The sequence below is a fragment of the Perna viridis genome, chromosome 9, assembly GCF_037379345.1.
Source record: "Perna viridis isolate PV_CMFRI_1.1 ecotype Kerala chromosome 9, ASM3737934v1, whole genome shotgun sequence".
In the NCBI taxonomy this organism is placed as follows: Eukaryota; Metazoa; Mollusca; class Bivalvia; order Mytilida; family Mytilidae; genus Perna; species Perna viridis.
The window spans coordinates 4685627-4706913 of NC_142453.1; the positions used below are offsets into that span (position 1 = coordinate 4685627).

A 21287-nucleotide genomic window follows, 5' to 3' on the forward strand; every position below is an offset into this window, starting at 1 on the left:
TCGACTATAATATTTAATCTGAACAATATATAATAGTTACCAAACAGTTTGTTATTTTCACAACTAAGGGTGACTTCAAAAAACTGTTGGTTACCAGTTTATCGACTTATTCCTACCTACTCAATTTTTTTTCATCCTTTTCAAGACCATTTTTTTATTCTATTTTTAGCACATTGCCTTCACTTTTTGGCATTTTTCAGAAAAAAAAAAACCTAAGCTACATGTAGCTACCTATTCACATCTAAAATTGTAAGTAAATAAACAGCAAACCAACATTTATTTCCTGATGGCCTAAGTATTATACATGTACATGTACATAATTGTCTAATGAAAATCAAGACGAATCATTTTGTTAGAATCTAATTCCAGCTTGACTGTAGGAGTAAGACACAAATTTCAAAAGCCATGTAAGGCTTTGTATTTGCAGTGCACCATTGGTAATTTAACAAGTTTCATGTAAAATAAGAAAAGATGAAAAAGATACTAAATATCTTTTAGTTTTTCAGTTTAAGTTTTTCTAGTTAGAACTGGAAATTTCAATATCAGTCCTAATAAATCAACTGACAAGTTTACAATGCATGTACATGTACCAACAAGAAGGCAGAAATTGACAAGTTTACAATGCATGTACATGTATCAACAAGAAGGCGGAAATTGACAAGTTTACAATGCATGTACATGTACCAACAAGAAGGCGGAAAGATTCCTAAATAACAAATTATATTTTAAAGTAAATTGTTTGAGACAAAGAATGTCTGAAAAAATAGTTAAGACACAAAATGAAAATAAGGAATACATGTGAAGTAGTGTAAAATGACTTGGCCTTTTTTGTTAGAAATTAAATAGATTTTAAAACTTAAATAGTGCTGACCGTAGAATCCATGATTACCTACAGAAAGTTTGAGAGAGGAAAATCTCAGACATCTATGGGTAAGATTTGCAACCTGCCAGGCAAGAGAACTTAATCTTCAAAGTCTGAAATTTTTTCCTACACCACTATTTTCCCCATACTCCTTATAGAAATAATTCTGACACAGTTACAGGCTTCAGAAGCAAAACAAATTGGTCAGATTTTTTCCTACACCATTATAATCACCAGATTCCATGTACAAAAAATTCTGACGTACAAGTACAGTTACAGACTTCTGAAGCCAAACAAATTGGTCAGAAATAATAATCATTGACATTTGTTTCATAATTGAAACAAATATCAAATTACATGAACAGTCCTCATTTCTCCTTCCATTACAAGGCATACAGACAAGATCCCTGAGATCTTTAAGCCATGAGGTCCATGATAAACATCCAAAGACAGCAAAACAGTGATCAGCTTGGTTTTTGATCCTGACTTTGTTTGTGTCTCTCTGATTCTTCCATTTGAAGTTTCATCCTTTTTCTCTGATAGTGTTGCCAGTGTAACAGTTGTTGATCATCTATAAACTTCGCACACTGAGCATTCACTAGCTCCTTTCTAAAGTGTTCATACTGTAAAAGGTCCAGAAGATGTAAGCACTGTGGATACCTGTCAAGTAGAAAGAAGTCACATGTGTTCCAGTGCTGGGTATACCTCCTATGGAATCTGATATCTAATAACAACCAAAAATACTTACAATATCTACCGGTATATAAAGCCACATATCACATTTGAAATCCATTAATTCATAGGGGGTTGCGATATAACTATGATGAAATTCATTGGACAAAAAGACGGACAGACAAGGTGATTGCAATATACCACTCACTCATTGGGTAGGATTAAATATAACATGAGTTTATGTTTTGATAGCTTATGAGGATTTATCAGGGATCCAACAAACTAAGCTGATAGCACTTAAGCCCCCGTCCCCCCCCCCAAAAAAAAAAAAAAAAGTATGTGTGTCAGTTTTCCATTTCTACTTCTTTATTTTGTTGCAGACACTAATGTTTTTATTTCCATTCTCTACATGTAATCAGTAATAATAATCTACTGTAACCGATTACATTCTCATAAGTAATCAGTAATCATAATCTACTGAAACCGATACATTCTCATAAGTAATCAGTAATCATGGTATTTTATTATTACAAGTAATCATATGTAATCAAAAACAGGGTAAAAAAGGTGTGTAATCATAATTATTTTTTTATCATATTAGATCAATTACATTCCTAGGTCCTATTTCACAAATCAGGGTTTCTCAAAAACCCCTACAAATATCACCGAACCTTTAATTTACAAGACCAAGTGATTTCGTACCTCATCACTTTTGACCTTGAGTTGATGTTATCCTCAAATCATTCTTTAATTCAATAACTTGCCAATCAGGTCTTCAAAATACTTCAACCTAAACCACTGCGTGTAACCCAGAGTTTAAATTAGAAGTATAAATTTGCCCCATTTAACACTTTTTGGTCAGCCCATTACCAAATACTGTCCACATGTAGTTTTATGACATAACAAAGAAAAGATATATAGAAGCCTAAAACAACTTACTTCAAATACTTGGCATACTTAGGATCCTTCCAATACTGTAGATACTTCAAGTAGTTTACAAACGTATTATCTTTGAAAAATCCTCTCTGAGCTAAAACTGAAAAAAATTAATAAAACAAAGTAAGCCATACAATCACAGGAATTAGTACATTTGTATTCACCAAAGGTTACAATTTACATTTTTACTTTTACATCCACAGACAAAACAGTTCTATTCTAAATGTGATTTGACCTATGCTAATAGTAAACTGAGTCATGGTACAATTTTTATGAATATCATAAATTAACAAATTCATAAAGATATCTCCTTCAGAAGTTCCAATTATGATACACTTGAACTGATAAGCACACCTAACATTGCTCTTCTATCAATATACATGTAATACTCAGTCAAGAACTTTAATTCTCTATTATCTGGACCAGTATTAGATATTTGGCGAAACACTGAGTGTGCTGACTAGTGTTTGTTTTGGCTGATGTACATGTATGTGCGTGGAATACTAAGACTGTTGTTATGATGTACACAATTTCGCAGCATTTGTCTCTTTGTTATGAAATAGGTTTAAACAAATATTGCATTAGAATGTTCAATTTACAACATATACTTACAATTTAGATAGTTTGGATTGGCAAGGCACTGAACAAATTCTAACTCAGTCTGGAACCGTACTCTATCATCTGAATCTGAAAATAAAATCATATATAATGTACAATGTACATGTATACATGATTCAGTCATACAAAATGTAGGTGATATCAGAGGCAGGAATAATACAAGAAGGCATGTCAAGGTACATGAACATGTAATTAGTCACGTAAATGTTAGTTTAAATGTAGAAACCCCTGGAAAAAAGACAGCTGGCATTGATTCAGAGGAACAATTTTAGATCATCTGGAGACGACTTGGGACAGAATAACCTGATTATCTGATATCTCAATTACAGAGAATTTCCATCCAGTGACGAATGCAGCATCTCTCAGTAAAAGAAGCTACTTCTGATTGAGAACCCTATTCTAGAGCTTTTTACAATTTAAAACAAAACTTGCTTGGTAAAAGTTGGTTGCAAATTGATAAAAAAATCAACCTCCTCCTACAGCTAGTTCAAGTAGTTGTGCTTGGTTGCAAACTGAAACACACAATCTATCAAATATAGTTTCATTAAAATTCTTACGAACAAAACTGTTATTTTCTATCAGAATATCATATCATTAAGTTCACTTTTTAATTTATTTTACATAAATATGACTATTATTTACCTTGTCCCGAAGTTGGCTTAGCAGCTGCCATCTCTCAAATTTCTAAGAAGTCAGTGGAACGTTTTGAAGGAAAGGATATCAACATGCGAGCAGCGTCTTAATGACGTCGACTAACCAAAATGGCAGCCTCCATCAATTAGCGGCTTTTTCTCTGAACAAAACCTGGATATTCAATAATGCAGCATCTCAAATGCAGTGTAAAGCCAGAGATATTCTTAAGTGTACGGGATGTCAACATTTCTGCACTAAGCCAGGCAAGAGAATGTGATCTGCGGCCGGTTTTGCCATGTCTGGTCAGAATGGCCCTCTGTAAACCCCTGGATGAGAGCAATTCTTGGACTAAGGCTAAGAAAGAAGTTTTAAAGATACTTTCTGGTGTTGAAGTAGTGAATGGCATAGTAGCTCTACTGTCAATAGATTTCCATGCCCTTGAACAAGATGTCAGGAAAGAGCAACAACTAAGGTACATGTATTGATGTAATATCTAACTTCTAAGGTTCAATCCCTTTAAAGTTTAAATAGGGTTTCTTTCATCAGTGTCCAAAGTTATTTTCTGATTTGGCCGCCCATTGATACCTCTTAGTTTGAATTTTTCGTTGACCCTGTAATCCTCCTCTTTATTTGAATATTTATATGTCAGGATTCCTACCAACTTGTACGATTTAATTGTGTTTTCACTTTTTTGACCATTTGTCCCGCAAACTCAATTTTTCAGGTCAGATTTGTCCAAAAACCCAAATTTGTCAAAATAAGCTATAAAATTCCGAATTCAAACTCCTAAATATTTGTTTCAATCTCATTTCTTTGATTAGAAGAGTCATAAATCTGACAAAATGTGTTAATTGCTGTCTACACAGGTAAGGGTGCATTTTATAACAGGTAATTAATCTCCAATGAGCAATCAGCTGATCAGGGTTATCGATTATGATTGACAATTAAAAAATGAATCCCGTTTGGATCTACCACTATTTTATGAACAGCCAATAATTTTTTTAAAGATTTATTTCTACTCCACAATTAATTTGACCAATACTGTCAATTTTACAGGTCTAAAATTTGTAGAACCATGTACAGTGTATGTTGTAAACAAATTACAAAATTACCATTGTTTATACAAAACGAGTTACCTCCCGTTGAGTCTTTGATTTTTGTTTTAACATTTCATGTAATTTTAACAGTGCGGTATATTTGCAATAATGAAAAGAAATACTCTTCATTTTAAAGATTGATGATTTTGGAAATATGGTAGCATCATTCTTGAATACATGTATTTGTTGCGTTTCCTCCTAAACTGAACCTCATGGTATTCGTTTTAACATTTAATGAAGAGGAAGATGTGCTCAAATGTCTGAAATGTGATTTGCCATTTTTCTGACGTATAGAATGAAATTGAGGTGTTTAGGCAAGAGAAACTGTTTGGACTTATTCTGTTTAGTTCATACCTGAACACTGAACCCACTTCAATTGACATCAAAGGAAAGAAGGAAAGATGTGCTCAATGTATTTTGAATAGTAGAAATACATTTGAATGTGAATAAAAGTTTTCTCATTTATTTTTTTTTAATGAAAACTTCAGAATTTCAGCTAGGTTTGGAGGAATCCACCACAAAAAATGGGCTTACAAACATCAATCTATTACAGTGTATGCACATTTTGTTCAACTGAAAAAGGCGCTATAATACTTTAGTGATTGTCTCATTAATACATAACTACAGTAAAAACCATGCAGTTTTATATGTGTGAAAATGTCTGTTCACATGTCCCGCCTAAAAAAACTCATGGAGATTTTCAAAAGTTGGCAGGTACATGTATGTGTCAGGATGGGGATCAGAATCATGTGCCATGCAAAAATTTGGATATTTAGCAGTACCCTACACAATACTGCATTTCAAATGCTTCTAACAACTTTCAGGTTGAAAATGTGCACTACTACATGTACATACATGTATACATGTTGTTTCCAGACTTGTTACCAACATTTCTTTTATTATTGAGGTTTTGATTATTTTACATGTGAAACAATTTACCTGTGAAATCATGTATAATATATGTTACATGTAGGGCACAGCTTCAGGGGTTTCATTAAAGTTTTTGCAATGCAGGTACCTTTGGTTTTGTAAGAGCCTCCATGGAGATCCCTGAAGAGGTACTATAAATCATTTTCTTTTGTAAATATATATAAAATTTTAAACTCAGGAAGTACCTTTCAGCTAAGATGGATAAAAGTACCTGGAACCACCCTTTATTGAAAGGCCTGAGCTTATTACTTTTGAAATGGACCGGTAGCAGACACATAATTTTCCACCTGAATTATTAAGAATTCTTTCAGATTACGCTCTTAGAAAACATGTCTGTTCCATTTGTTCTGTCCCAAAAGTAACAAGCCCACATATTTAACTCTTGTCATGCCTGATTTCACATGCAACCATATTTAAACATATTTCTCCTGCAAAAAAAAAATTATGTGGCAAATCCAGGGGGGAGGGGGTTGTTTTTGTGCAAAAATAAAGAGCAAATATGTAGCCTGCCACCTATTTTAAAATCAGTGGATCTTCCCCTCTAATTTGATATTTCAATATTAGAAAGTACTAGGCATGAAGGTGATTACATGAAATTCTATAATTCTAGGTTGTTTTATGACTTTTTGGGAAGTTGGAATGCTGTTAGTGGGAAATGAGATGGATGTTTTTATTAGCATTTATTGGCTGAATTATTTGTACTTGCAGGTTTTAATTCGTATTCATAGAATTGCAATCTTAATGAAGTGTAAGACAATATACAGATATTTTTTTTTCTTAAACATTTATGTCCCATGCAATACATGTAGATACATTTTATGTACTAACAGTTAAAAAGTGCATGTTGTGTGGTATATTGTAAAAACGCCAATTTTTGTCCCCGTTACGTGTCACGAGGGGACATGGAATAGCCATCTGTCCGTCCGTCTGCATTTTTTGCACTTTTTTTGTAATGCTTTTACCAAATAAGTTTGTTTTTGGTATGTGGCCTTATTATGATGAGTTACTGATGAAATTCAACTTTGGTCACTGTTGAATGACTTTTACAGAAGTTACGGTCCTTGGACTTAGAAAATTTCAGTGAATTCACAGTTTTCCGCATTTTTTTGTAATGCTTTTACTAATTGATTTTATATTTTGTATGCAGTCCTAGTATGAGAAGTTACAGATTAAGTTTGACTTTGGTTACGGTTGAATGATTATTATAGAAGTTACAGCCCTTGGACTTACAAAATTTCATTGAATTTACAGTTTTCCTGTCTTTTTTTTGTAATGCTTTTACCAATTGATTTTATCTTTTGTATGTAGTCTTACTATGAAAAGTTATAGATTAAGTTTGACTTTGGTTATGTTTGATTGATTTTTATGGAAGTTACGGGCCTTGGACTTTGAATTTGAAGTTTTCTTCTTTTTTTTTCGTGGGAGACATTTGAACGGCATTCTTTTATTCAATATACATGTATATTTGTTTTTTTTATGTATATATGACTTTTTTTACAGGACAAAGGTAGGCACTACCCAGACAGAGAGTGTCTTGATATCACAGCTACAGAATGGATTAGCCATGGAATTTGAGAGGAGTGACCATGCAAGACGAATTAGACTTCTCCTCAGTGAACTTTTGTTTGTAGCATCCCAGGTGAGCAAAACAAATACATGTATATACATGTATATATATTGAAAAGTATTTTTGTTAAATACCAAAAAAGTGTTTGTTACCCAACTTTCTTGATTTTCAGCTTCAATCCAATTAATTAAGCTAAAAAAATATAACACAGATACAGTAAGTCTTGTTTCTTATAACCATCAAGAACAAAATAGGGTAGGTAGCTAGGGAAATTATAAAAAGTATATCTGGTAGAAAGAAGACCTAGCAGCATTAAAATCACTGTGATTAAAATAAATGTGTTTCTGTTTATTTACATGTATAAAGAAATCAGATTTATTGATGTTGAAAATAAAATGAGAAATTGAAATGAAATGGAAAGCCAACAATGAAATACTGTAAGCATGCTAATTTTCGCTATTTTGCGGTGGACACTAAACCGTGAAAAATAATACACGGGAAATTGATTTTTAACGCTATATAATGCTAATCTTTATTTTTGAAACCGCAAAAATTGATACCCGCAAATATGTTCAATTGAATGCGCGGAAATTAGCAACCGCAAAAATTAATACGTTTACAATAACTGAAACAGTTACATGTATATACATTGTGTATATCTTTTCAAACTATTTTTTAGGATAGTGTCAGAATTAATTCTATAGGCAGAATCTATTTTAACCAACAAACAAATAATAGAATTTACCACAACTTCCACAAGCTACAAAATTTAATTAAAGTGATTTGTATACATGTAGACCCTCATACTATTACAATGTACCGTAAATAATAAATAAATATATCGTGTTAATTGTAGATGAAGGAAAATAAATCAGAGTTTTACTTCAAGTCATCTGAGTTGTTAGAGAGTGTTGTTTACTTAGAAGAAGTTTCTGATGTACTTTGTATCGCCCAAGCAGGTAAGTACATGTTGTTAACAATCTTCGCTCTAGCACATCAAAGTTCATTGGTCTAAGCAGTCAAAACAAGAAAAATCACATTCAACCACACATTTTGTTCTTTTTTAAAAAGTTAATTATTTATTTTGTTAGTGTAATCCAGTAAAATTATGTTCGGGTCTCTTTGCTTTTACTTATGATAAGTAAAAGCAAAAAGATCCGAACATCAGGGAAGCTATTTTTTATTTATTATGGTCCTGTTGTAACAGAGATGATTTTTGTCTTCTAATTACTATTTTACTTTCATCGTCTTTTTTACTCTTTTTTCAGAACTACCATCACTTCTTCAGATCAAAGATGTAGCTGAAACACTCCTCCATTTACCCAACGGTGGCTGGTTACTATGTCGATTGGTGGCCAACTCCCCTGACAGCTTCAAAGAAGGTATATGCTGTACATGTATTTAAATGTTTTAATGTTGACCGAATAATTTAGGTATGCCTATACTCGGCGTCACATAAATAACATACTGTTAAAATTTGAATAAAAATATTTTCTACGACTTTATTGACACCAACCGTCGTTTAAATTGTCTTAAATGACTTGCTCATTCGTTTAGCCAAACAGCTTCTCAAAAACAAGTCGCTTATTAGCTTAAATCATGCGTAACAAATCCTTACGGGAAAATCCCATACTAATATCCGCCATGTTGGTTTTTACGGGACGATTTGTTTACAAACGAAGTCCGTAAGTTCCCGTCGAACTCCGGTGACAATCGTCTGCTTGATCAACTTCTCGGTATTGTACGTTGTTCGCGTAAAATAAATCCGAGATATCCGAAATAACGCCGAAGTGCATTCTGGGTTCTTCGGTTTTTGGACAAACCATTTAAACGTAAACAACATCTCCTAGCAACCCGATCACTGTAAACATGGCCGACTTTTTACAATGTAAATATTAGCACCTAGAATTAAAATCTGACCGGAATTTAACGATTCAATGTTTAGGGAGAAGCCGTTTGGCTAAACGAATGAGCAAGTCATTTAAGACAATTTAAACGACGGTAGGTGTCAATAAAGTCGTAGAAAATATTTTTATTCAAATTTTAACAGTATGTTATTTATGTGACGCCGACTATAGTCTCATGAAACAGTTTAGTATGTACACAGAATGTAGATATATTGAAAATTGAAATTAAATTTTCACTCTGAGGGAAAAAATTTTTAATATGAATTGTTTTGTTGCTAAATACCTAACAGGTTTATGGCCAGATTTTTTAAATATTGTTTTTAGTTAAAAAAAGAAAAAAGAAAAAAAGGAGAGAAGGTTTTTTTAACATTTGTATTTTTATTCTGTATTTTGTGCATGCTGTTGCTGTGCAAAGGAATCAGTAAAAAAAATTAAAGAAACTGATCCTACGGGGAAAAGAGTTTTTGTCAGTAAATTAAAAATTGGCTAAAAATGTCACTTAACGTGTACTGTTTTTTTTTTGTAATTCAATTGAAAAATACTTAGTTGTGTATCAAACTTTAAAAAGTTCTGTATTTTCTTTGATTTAGTCTGTACCAGTTTAGTAGCTAATGGGGAGGCGCAGGATGAGGAATCGATGAGTGGTAGGAGGAGAATGGAGGTTTTATTGAACCTGTGTACCATGAATCCAGGAGAAATGCTTAACATCAGAGCTTTGTGTGTTAGTGTATAAATTCAATTAAGTTTTGAATACATTTTTCTGATATCAGATTTGATAATTAAAATCTCTTTACACTATCCTTAAGTCTCTTAAGACATGCACAATCGTCAAAAGTTAATATATTATGAATATTAAATATTTAGTCAAGACTTCTTAACTGTTAAACAACATGTGCCATACATACATTAAAACATTTTTTTAACCCAAAATTACTTTTCAGGTTGAACACTGCACAATGCCTGGTCTAGCTGTGGCCTTGACCTTGTTAACAAGTAAAGATTATCATGGTATTGCCATGGAGATAAAAGACAAGACAGCTGATGTCACTGCATTTGTTTGTGGTCTGTTGCTGAGTAACAATATTAGTGTGAGAAACTGGTTTTCTCAGTATGTTAAATTAGGACAAAAGGTAATGTATGTGTTAGTTTTGTTGTCCACACTAATAAATTGATTCTTATATGATTTTAGGTTCTGCCTAAGATGGATGGAGCTCATTCTTTGTTAACAGTGCCCCTCCCCCACCACGTTGATGTGGGCAAAGTCTCATTTGGTGTGGAGTATGTGTGACACTTTCATCTAGAAAAGCTTAAAGCTGCTTTAGCTGTCATTTTTCATAATTTTTTTGTTTCTGTTGAAATCTGCCGTAACTTTGAATCATATCTACTAAATTATACTTTTCCTATGTAATGAATATAATAGGTGTCGATACATATATTGTCTTGCAAGACAAAAAGTCGAACTAGATAAAATTTGTATGCATAAAACTTTTGGTGACCTTAATCCATGTGTGTGCTGTAAGGGTCCATCCTTTAAAAAAAATCTGATTGCAAATCGAGAGTGGTTAATCAGTGGCAAGGAGGACCCGTTTCTTTGACGGACTTAAGCCGTAAAAGAAAAAATAACGCAAGGATCCCTTTGTAATTAACGTATAGTGATATAATACAGCACAAATGGGGTCAGTAATTGTCATTATTTCAGTATTTATTTGAAAACTAATCAAGAAATGGATGAAATGAAATGAAAACAAGACATGTGCTTACCCATGTTTCTGTTATTGCTATTTTTAACCAAGGTGAAAGTTTTTTTAACCCAGGTTGTCCTGTCGGCAATCTTCGGAAATATTGTTGAAAAATAATTAGATTAGAGCTACCGATCTTCTTTGATTAAAAAAACGTTTGTGTTAACAATAATCTGTAGCTGTTATTGACATTTGTTGCTTCAATTGCATTAATACAAACTTAGTTCATTGAATCAGCATAATTCAGTAGAATCAAAACTGAATAAATTTGGCAGCTAGTGCAGCTTTAATACATTTTAACACAGCCAATATTTTCCAAATTATTATTAAATAAATTAATAAATATAAAATTGTATCCATCAATGTAGCAAAAGACAAAATAGTGACTCAGATTTGGAAGGCCAGGTACCACCCACTGATTTATACAGATAGATATATTCTTACATTTGAATATTACTTTACAGAAGAAACAAGATCCACAGGCATCCACACTCCAGGCTTTACGACTTCATCTTGTGGAACATCTGATGTCAGTTCTGCCAAGTGATACAGAGGAGATTTCTGATATACTTCTGGCAAGTTCTTATATCAGATTGTATTGTCTACTGAAAGGACTTGGTGGCCTTAAGTAAGTACTTAAAATAAACAGGGAGCATTCTGGTACATATGTATAATTAATGCATAATTTATTGTTATTCGGATGTTAACAAAGTGTATTACAGTAGTTCAAAGATACAAAAGTCATTGCTAATAAATATACACATATATATTTGTATTCATTTGCCAATAAGTGAGGTTGCTGATAAAACTAGGGGCAAAATACAGAGGGGGCACTGTAGATACTATATAGGTGTTATCATTGATATCAGTAGGTTAATTAAAATGTCTGAATATATAAGTCATTGTTTGTGAAATATTTATTGTTCATTAGCATATGAATTAATTTAACAAAGAATTTCACAAACCATCATATTCTTCATTGTAATGTTTAAAGACCATGTTTATATTGATTATAGAACATAATATGCATATAAATCTTCAAAAATGTCTTCTTTATGTTAAATAATCATTTAACACAAAAATATTTGAAACTTGATTAGAATTGTAGTATAACAAACTTATATTTTAATTGACAGATTTTCAGATGAAGAGATGAGACTTTTGCTCCAGCTTCTAACCTCACATCCACCAATCAGCAGAGCAGGTGCTAGATTTGTCTCCCTTGGTCTCTCCATGGTGATGCTCTGTCCTTATTTACTGACGTAAGTTGATTAACATGTTTACAATTTTTAGAATGTGCATCTGATGAGTCAGTACACGTAAAATTTCTGTGCATGCTAAACAAATACAAAAGAAAATGCTGTATATGTACATTAATATCACAAATCTCTCTAGCATTAATCCTGAAATAAATAATAAATCAGTACTTTTCTTCAGCCACAATGGAGATTTGCTGCATTCATATCATTTATCATGTTTCCTTTGGACTTACTGCCATGATACTTAACCAATATTTGCATTTTGATTATTTCCAATGTCCTTGTTACATCAGATCAACTGCCATGTCACCATTAGACAGAATAATTCCAGTTTTGAATATCTCAAGAGAATATCTTTTTGGCTCGCTGCAACATATTTTCTGTCTCCATTTCAAAACCACTGTTTTTTCTGTACACTGTATACATGTATATGTCCTGTATTTGTAGCAATGGTGAGCAAGAAAAACAGTTCTGTACACTGTATACATGTATATGTCCTGTATTTGTAGCAATGGTGAGCAAGAAAAATAGTTCTGTACACTGTATACATGTATATGTCCTGTATTTGTAGCAATGGTGAGCAAGAAAAATAGTTCTGTACACTGTATACATGTATATGTCCTGTATTTGTAGCAATGGTGAGCAAGAAAAACAGTTAATAGATTGGATCAGGTGGCTAATGGAAAATCAAGAACAATTTGAACTGCAAGTATTTCTTTTGATGAAATCCTCAAGCTCCACCTAGTGGCCGACCATTAATCTCACTTACTAACTGCTTCAGACTGGCAGTTTAAAATTCTCTAACATTATACAAGTCAAACAACAATCAGAAATTGTTGTATAAAGCCATTCGATATTTCCTGACTTTGCAAGATTTTAGCATTTTCAGAGATTGATGTCTGCAGTGTCTAGAGTGAGTTTGGAACGTCAGATCTATTTGGAGCTGTGAATTTCTTTCTTTGAGTGATATTTAGATGTTAAAAATTACATAAGCAGAGAAGTTTTTGTGGTAGTTTTTGCTATTTTTGCCAAAAAACCTGTAATGTGAAAATTCAAACTTCATTAATATTTTATTTCAAAAACATTGTACAACAATGTGAGGAATATATGATCACAAATTAAAAACTTTGCAAAAGTTAATTGATTGTAGAAATTGCAGAATTACCAGGTTTACAGTGACATTTTTTGTTTTTTGTTTTGTTTTTAATTTTATTTTGGATTGAATTTAGAGCAATATAAATAGAATCCTCAGGTCAATGTTTACAAAAAAACAATGTGGGACTAAGGCATTATTTATTATTATTATTATTATTTAACTTCCTAAATAAATTGATTAGGTTATTTTCTATATTATTCAAAGCCAGAAAAAAAAAAGATGAGTGAATTGTGTTCTTGAAATTTATTTCTAACTGGATGTTTAGAGTTGGAAATGAGGCATATTTCGACAAAGGAGGGGTTGAGAACCAATAAATTACAATACCCCTCACCCAACATGTAGGTGGTATATTGGAATCACCTTGTTTGTCCTTCATTCTGCCAGTCCAAATTTCATGGCAATTATCTCGACTCACAATGGATTCTTTTCAAATTTGTTATGTGGCTTTATATAGAAGGGGCATTGATTGCAAGCAATTTTAGTTGCTTAGCACAACAGTGTGTGCAACATCGTGTTTTTAGTTCAATTAGTATGAATTATTTTGGTGACCTATGATTACTGTAGTGTAAATGAACTTCAAGCATTCCTAGACTTGGACTCTAAAACTTTTAGTTTTAAATGGCAGAAGGAAGTAACTCTCAATACTAAAATATCAAGACTCTGAATTTTAGTACGAATGAACTCTAGCTAGCTGACTTAAAATTTGGTGTAACTCAAAACCTTTACTTCAATTATACTTGGATGAAAAGAATTAATGTAAATGAAATTTGAGTGAACTTCATTTTTTAATGAAACTTTGTGGTTAACAGTCAGTTTGAATGAACTATGTGTTGTCATATGGAGTGTTAAGGCTTGACTTTCAGAATGATTGAACTTTGGTATTTAATCTTTATTGTGAATGATCTTTTATTCTTGCATTATTATGAGTGGACTTTGACTCTATAGACTTGGATAATACATGGGGTCAACTACACAGGGCCTGAACTTTAGATAGAGATATACTTTTTAGACTCAGTAATTCCAGGTATGGTTGAACTTGGAATGCACTTAAATGGCATTGATATATAGTATTCTTTTTGCACAATGAAGTTTCTGAGTTCAATAAAATCTTTCTAACTATTTTATATTAATTCTATTTTCAATTTAAGATAGGTCAATAGTTTACTTCCTTATCATAGGGTAAACAGGATATGTTTTAAGTGTTGTACTTTGAACAGCTATTATTTTATAGTTTTAACTATTAATAACTTCCCTGTTATAACTTGGGAAAATGTCCTGCAGAGTGTATTTATAGAACATAAAGGACATTTTCAATTCAGAAACAGTTGTCATTGGCAAAATTCCAACACCCTTGACACTGAAGGCTCAGTTCAAGGGCTGCTCATAACATAGTTGAGGTATTAAAATTATTTCTGATTGTAAAAGAAATGAGGTCAAGATAAGCATATAGTATAAGCATCAATAAGATGGTCAAACAACCCAAAATGTGACAGTTATTATAGAAACTTATGTGTTTTGTAAAAGTGTTACAAAATAGTAGTATATGATGGTCCTCAATTGCATTTGTAAATATTTTTTTAATGTTCTAGTCAATTAAGGTGTCTAATGGGGGATCAGGACAAAAGCCTCCCCCCTCCCCCAGACAAAAGCCCTCCAGATAAAAGACCCCTACGACAAATGTCTAATGAGGGATCAGGACAAATGCCCCTGACAACCCCCCCCAGACAAAAGCTCCCCCCCCCATGAGAAATTATTTTATCAATTATGAATAATATTTCTATTAATACTGTATGTGAAAATTTGAAATTTAATTTCTTTGCAACTTTGTGGACTGATATTGATTTGAAATTTTATTTTAGGTGTAAGTTTTAAAGTTTAGATGAATGGTATAATCAATTAGTTATAATGTATTGAAACCATTTAATTTTTTATTTTCAATAGAAGTCAATTTTGAGTTGTCTTTTGATAATTTATTTTTGTTAAGAAAAAAAAATACACAAAAAAAATGAAATTAATTGTTTTACATTAACATTAAGCTTATTATAAGATGGGGCTTTTGTCCAGGGGGCTTATGTCCTAGACCCAATATGGTAATTTTCTCTGAAGTGTCAGGAAATTCTTGCATTTGTCCTTTTCTTACCACATCAAAATGAAATGAAAGTGTCTGCATACAAGTTACAGAAAGGTATTTTAAACATATGTTGCTAATGACTATCATTTGCTGAGTAAAATCTGGCTTTTTAATTTCACTATGGCAGTATTTAATCAATGTATGGACATAATCTTGCAGATTACCAGGAAATTGTCTATTGATCACATTTTAAAAGTTTCGTTCAAGTAGATTGGCTCCACAAAATACACATTTTGTGCTTTGTGACATTGAAACAGTCTGTCTTGAAATACTTCCCTGTGAAATAAAATCATTTCTAATGATATTTCATAATATTTGGCCCGAAACAGGCCTTAAAGACGCTTCCCCAGGGCCCTTAAAGAATACTCCTGAAAAAAATAGTTAATTTTGGTTTGTATAATTAGGAAGCACCTGCTACAGAGAAACCTATTAGACGCAACTGTTAAGTACTGGAATATTCAAGAATCAGGCAAAATTGAAAAAAAAATGAATCAAGCTCAGAAAAAAATACACACAAATTGACAATGTGGGCACTTGGTTTATGGTCTGTTGAAGACAAATCATCAGTTTGTATGTCTTAGACATGTCAGAGCATGTAGAAAAGTGAGTTCAAACTTACAATAAGTGATATGGAAAAAGTCAGAAGTTATTCCCCTTTGATAATGAAATTGCTGTGCATTTCATATAATTTATACCTCAAATTCTTGACACTTATAAAAGAAATGAGTCATCTTGGCATTTTGAGTAAGATTTCTTTGAAAGCCTTGTGTGGTTTTTTCCCACCATGATTTACCCACTGCCTGATTCTTACAGAAAAACTAGAACCTTGTTAAAACCAGACATCTGAAAGTTACATAGTTTTAGTTTCATTGCATTTTTAACTTTTGTAAACAGGTAGCCTATTAAGATTGGTCTGACTGTGCATTGTAACATTTAAATGATTTTATAGTGCTTGCGATGATGATGTTCAGGGGATAGAATTGGTATTCCCTTGTTACAGCACATGCAATGATGATGTTCAGGGTATATAATTTGTATTCCCTTGTTACAGTACATACAAGGAATGACAATGTTTAGGGATAGAGTTGGCCTTCCCTTGTTACAGCACATACAATGATGATGTTCAGGGGATAGAATTAGTATTCCATTGTTACAGCGCATGCAATGATGATGTTCAGGGGATAGAGTTGGTCATCCATTGTTACAGTGCATGCAGTGATGATGTTCAGGGGATAGAGTTGGTATGCCCTAGACGAAATGAAAATCATCTGATTTTCTTTGGTAATTGAGTGGACAATTGAGAATGAGATTTAAAACAATTCAATCCATATTTATAAAAGGTTTTAAATGTCTAGACAGCTAGAAGTTCATCAGGTGATTGTTATTTTATCAATGGAATATTATGTCTATCCCATGAAGATCATCATTGTATGCACTCTGATTTGCCATAATTGATAGTCTCATTTTCCTGAAGTTACTTGAGTAACTGGTCTTATTACATCCTTTCAGTGAGATTGGGGATACAGAATCCTATGGAGAAATGCTGTTCCTGATTGCCATTCACTTCCATAGTAACAATACATCAGCCATTGCTGAGCTAGTATCATCTACACTAGGAATGAAGGTATTACTAAAGTCCAAATTCAGTTTTACTGTAGTTGTATAATTTTGTTGATTCTTGGGAAGTGTATTGTTTTTTAAGCAAATTGCCTGTTTCCACTTACCTGTTAAGGTGGTCTTTAATTTTTAACCAGGTTTTGTGGAAGAACCACTTTTGCACCAATTTACCCTTCATTAACCACCACCCCTTCCCCCAAAAAATTGATGCATTATTACAAGACTTTCAGGAACAGTAAGATATGTAAACTTTTGTAATATGTCCTTTTAAATGCCAGGTGCTTTTTTTTCTACTTATCAAAGCTACTTTTTTTATTTTTAGGCTGCTGTGAAAGGAAACACATTATCCAGACTACGACAGATTTTTACACAGGAAATTTTCAAGGAACAGGTAACTTAAAACGTTTACCTCTTATCCTAAATGGCCATAGTAACCAAGAAGTTCAGACAGATTGCTTAAGCCAAGGCTCTGTAAATGGTATAAAGTATTAGATATTGACCAAAAGATTTTGAAAATGTGGGGTGGTCATTTGCTAATATCTGACATAAAAATATGTTGCCTACTTCCAAATTAGTCTTCCGGTATAAAAGTCAATGGATAAGTGATGTTAAAAATGATATGATGCCATTTATGGTCTGTCTGTCTGTAAGTTGACACTGTCTATCATGCTTACACAATTCCTCCTATACATTTCAAAGGATGTAAAAAAAGCTTTTAAAAAGAATTTGAATTTTCTAACTTGATGACTAAGTTGATATTTTGACCGTACACTAGATTTTAGGTGAGGATGTATCATTACTGGGCATTGGCTCACAGAGTTTGTTTTTTCTCCTTTTGATACAGTCAATTGTTTATGTTTTAAAGGTTATCACAACACATGCTGTTAAAGTACCTGTGACCTCTAATTTGAATGGTCACATGACAGGCTATCTACCAATCAACAGTGTCTATCAGCTATTAAAGACCAGATCATTTTCTAAATATAAAGTACCCATAAAGGTAAGCCAATGCTTAAAGTGGATATAATGGAACCTGACTAATCCAATAAACCATGTCATACAAGTCATATAAGACAGGTAGTCAGAATACACAGGCTAATAATATGATAAATAATATTTAACCAAAGCCTAAACCTAACCCTTTTAGGGTCATAGACTGTAGATTTTGTTTGGTTTTGACAGATGTTTGGTTCATCCAGGTTAAAAAATAGACTTAAACTGATTTGACGTGGAATTATTTTTAAGTATAAAGAGGTTTTACTGTATTGATTTTTAAGGACAAACAAAGCTATAGATAAACATCATTCTAAAGTCAAAGAAAATTGAATAATGAATTTCACAACAAGGCGTCCACTCCAGCTAAGAATCATGCAAAATGTGATTCATGGATGAAAAGCTTACATATTTTTGTTTTCGATATTTTGTTTGAATTGCCATAGTAAAAAGAAATTAACATTCGGTTTGTCATATAACCCATGTTCTTAGGAGATAAAAATTATATAGAATGCACTGTAGATTTAAAAAATAAGGGAGATAACTTTGTAAATGACACTCAAATACTATATAATCTGTTGAATTTTCAATGTTGATTATCTTCTAAGAACAGACAGATTCAAATAAATAATTACACATTTAATAATATAGACCCATAAATCAACTTAATCACAAAAATAATAATATATAGCCTTTATTTGGGTGTATCACATTTTTCAGATTTTGCATGATTCTTACAAACACTACTACCTAACTACTATTGCTCAATCAGTTAAAACCAGGTATTCACACACAATGATCATACCAGTATTAAAGCAAGGTGACCTTGAAAGACCAATTTTAGTTGAATCAAAACGACCTTGGTGGCAGGTTTTGATTGTACTATACTTTGGGGTCAGACTAGACAGGTTTAAATGTTAATTTCTTGGAAGAAATCATTATATTTTATTTGTTGTACCATTAGTGTGAGTAAAAGTACATCAGTTACTTCACAGTATTAGATTTAGCAGAATGCTTATGACATATGAATATATTTTTCCTAGAACTCCATACATTCATAATAAAATGGTGTAACTGTATATATTGAATACACAATCACTAGTTCATAGAATCAGTAAGGACATCTGAAATATCAATAGTTGAAATCTAAGTCAACATATTCATATCTTCACAAAATAGGTTCAGGAAAGATGTCATTTCCACACATTTTGTGTAGGTAATTATAGCGCATACAATGATTATGTTCAGGGAAAAAAGTTGGTCATCCCTTGGTTAAATGTCTATGGTGTTATTAACTTTCTTCAATGGACAAATCATGACTTCGAAGGAAATTTAAATCTTTTTAATCCTATTTAATAATTCCTTTTCATATTCCTGACTTTGAATTTAAGCAAAGAGAAGTAACTCTCCTACCTGACAGACTAGTTAACTGTCTGGTTGGAGAAATGGACAGCAGTAGACCGTAAAGTTAAATATTTTTTATTTATTGGAGCTGCAATAAGTACTTGGATATTTTCAAATAACTTATTTCATACCATTTAGGTACTTACCAGGTAAAAATAGTTTAAGCTTCAAAGAATAATGTTTACTGTTCTTCCTTTCTCCCAATGAGACCACAAACCAGGTTATCATTAGTTAATTGTAATTTAATCAAATGAAGACCAACTCTGTCCCTGAACATTCTAATCAAATGTGCTTTAAAGTACTGAAAGATGAGGAAGATAGGAAAGGGTGTTGTTGTGTGAATCTTCCCTGTTCTTGAAATATTTAAGAATACAGATATCCTGTATTAATTTATTGTTGATAGGGTGTTTCAAGTAGTATAATCTTGGAAAATCTATAAAAAATTACATTATAAATTAGTATTTGTGTTATGATAGGCGATGCTGTATGCTTATTTCCACATATTTTTGTAATGTTCAGTATCCCAGTGACAACAAGTATCTGAAGTGCCCAAGTTTCTGTTACTATGGTAACTTACTTGGATTCTCTGCTAGTTTATAGCCCAGTACTGATCATATATTAAATACAATCATATTTTCTTCTCAAAAGGACTCCTTTCTTTTAATATACTGCATGGAAAGAATATGTCCAGCTGATATAATTTATTACTTGTCTGTCACTTCCACAACATATTGTAGAAGATTCCACATGTATGCTTGTATTTATATCAATGATCAGTTGCAGTTTAAGCTTGGATGGGCTTCATTATAGTATTATTGAGTGTTTGTACTTGCTCACCTAAGTTTATTTTTTGTTTGTGTACAGACATGGATCTACAGACAGATTTGTAATAGTGGCTGTCCACTGCATCCTCTGCTCCCTTCACTTATCGAAGTCTATGTCAACTCCATCATCATCAAAAGTACAAAAACAGACCACCTGAATGAACCCCTAACAGACCAGGATGTCCTAGATGTGTACAAATCATCTGTGTTTAGTTCTACTAAGGGAGAGAACTCTGTGACGACAAATCTTACACCTCAGCTCATTCTGTTATATTATCTTCTGCTGTATGAGGATACAGTCCTGAACAATATGAAAATTATTTGTAAGTTATGGTGTATAAAATCAATGCTTCACTAAAGTTTGGATATGTCTGATTTTCAGTAATTGTAATTAATTGTGGCAATTTGGCAATTTGTATTAAATTAAAAAATACCGATCATATAAATACATGAATTGCTAATTTCGATGTGTTGTATATGTGTTTCAAGGAGTAACCTCTCATCAGCAACATTAGAACCAAATTTATAGTAAGGTCAAGATTCAAAAGTGAATTGTTTATGTGAGTTTCACATTGTATACACACTTCAATTGTGTGTCCATTCTTGCCCCAACTGTTATGGGTTTGAGTGCAGAGGTTGTATAAAGCTGCACCCTGCCAAGCATTTTTTGGTATATTTGTCAGATTCTCTGTTTAATTCATCACTTTCTATTTCTTTCAAAAATAAAAGCTTACTACTCAGTACATATTTAATTTTCAAGTTAGATGATTTGTCTTATTCCTTATTCTCTGGTTGGGCCCATGTTATCATGATTAGTGTGTATAGTTTCAGGTCATAGAAAGTTCAAGACCTTCCCAGATGATGACGGTCATCATGATTTATGTATATAGTTTCAGGTAATAGAAAGGTTAAGACCTACCCAGATGATGTGATGTCGAAGGT

At 32.4% G+C, this 21287-nt stretch overlaps 2 protein-coding genes across 2 annotated transcripts in view; one reads left to right on the plus strand and one right to left on the minus strand.

Annotated features, from left to right (window-relative positions):
* Positions 1 to 3835, minus strand: LOC148606393 (mediator of RNA polymerase II transcription subunit 31-like). The gene is made up of 4 exons (XM_088544558.1): positions 3731 to 3835; positions 3083 to 3157; positions 2474 to 2570; positions 1 to 1522 (listed from the first exon to the last, which is right to left on the minus strand). The coding sequence occupies exons 1-4, from the start codon at positions 3759 to 3761 to the stop codon at positions 1327 to 1329; spliced, it is 399 nt and encodes a 132-aa protein (XP_088400684.1). The 5' UTR covers positions 3762 to 3835; the 3' UTR covers positions 1 to 1326.
* LOC148606394 (integrator complex subunit 2-like) overlaps positions 3801 to 21287 on the plus strand; it is a 27874-nt gene continuing 10387 nt past the window's right edge. Inside the window, exons 1-13 of the mRNA XM_088544559.1 lie at positions 3801 to 4193; positions 7249 to 7387; positions 8172 to 8274; positions 8584 to 8697; positions 9813 to 9943; positions 10164 to 10352; positions 11426 to 11589; positions 12098 to 12223; positions 12854 to 12929; positions 17021 to 17131; positions 17447 to 17515; positions 17990 to 18124; positions 20386 to 20668. Of these exons, the coding sequence (XP_088400685.1) occupies positions 3907 to 4193; positions 7249 to 7387; positions 8172 to 8274; positions 8584 to 8697; positions 9813 to 9943; positions 10164 to 10352; positions 11426 to 11589; positions 12098 to 12223; positions 12854 to 12929; positions 17021 to 17131; positions 17447 to 17515; positions 17990 to 18124; positions 20386 to 20668 (1927 nt within the window). The 5' untranslated portion in view covers positions 3801 to 3906. The remainder of the gene's footprint in view (positions 4194 to 7248; positions 7388 to 8171; positions 8275 to 8583; positions 8698 to 9812; positions 9944 to 10163; positions 10353 to 11425; positions 11590 to 12097; positions 12224 to 12853; positions 12930 to 17020; positions 17132 to 17446; positions 17516 to 17989; positions 18125 to 20385; positions 20669 to 21287) is intronic.

What these genes read in the sequence shown, in the direction of transcription:
- LOC148606393 (XM_088544558.1), bottom strand. Translation starts at nt 3,761, where the DNA reads ATGGCAGCTGCTAAGCCAACTTCGGGACAAG. An exon ending in TAAGCCAACTTCGGGACAAG is followed by an intron (nt 3,158 to 3,730) that starts GTAAATAATAGT and finishes TTTTATTTTCAG; the next exon opens with ATTCAGATGATAGAGTACGG. An exon ending in CAATCCAAACTATCTAAATT is followed by an intron (nt 2,571 to 3,082) that starts GTAAGTATATGT and finishes AATTTTTTTCAG; the next exon opens with TTTTAGCTCAGAGAGGATTT.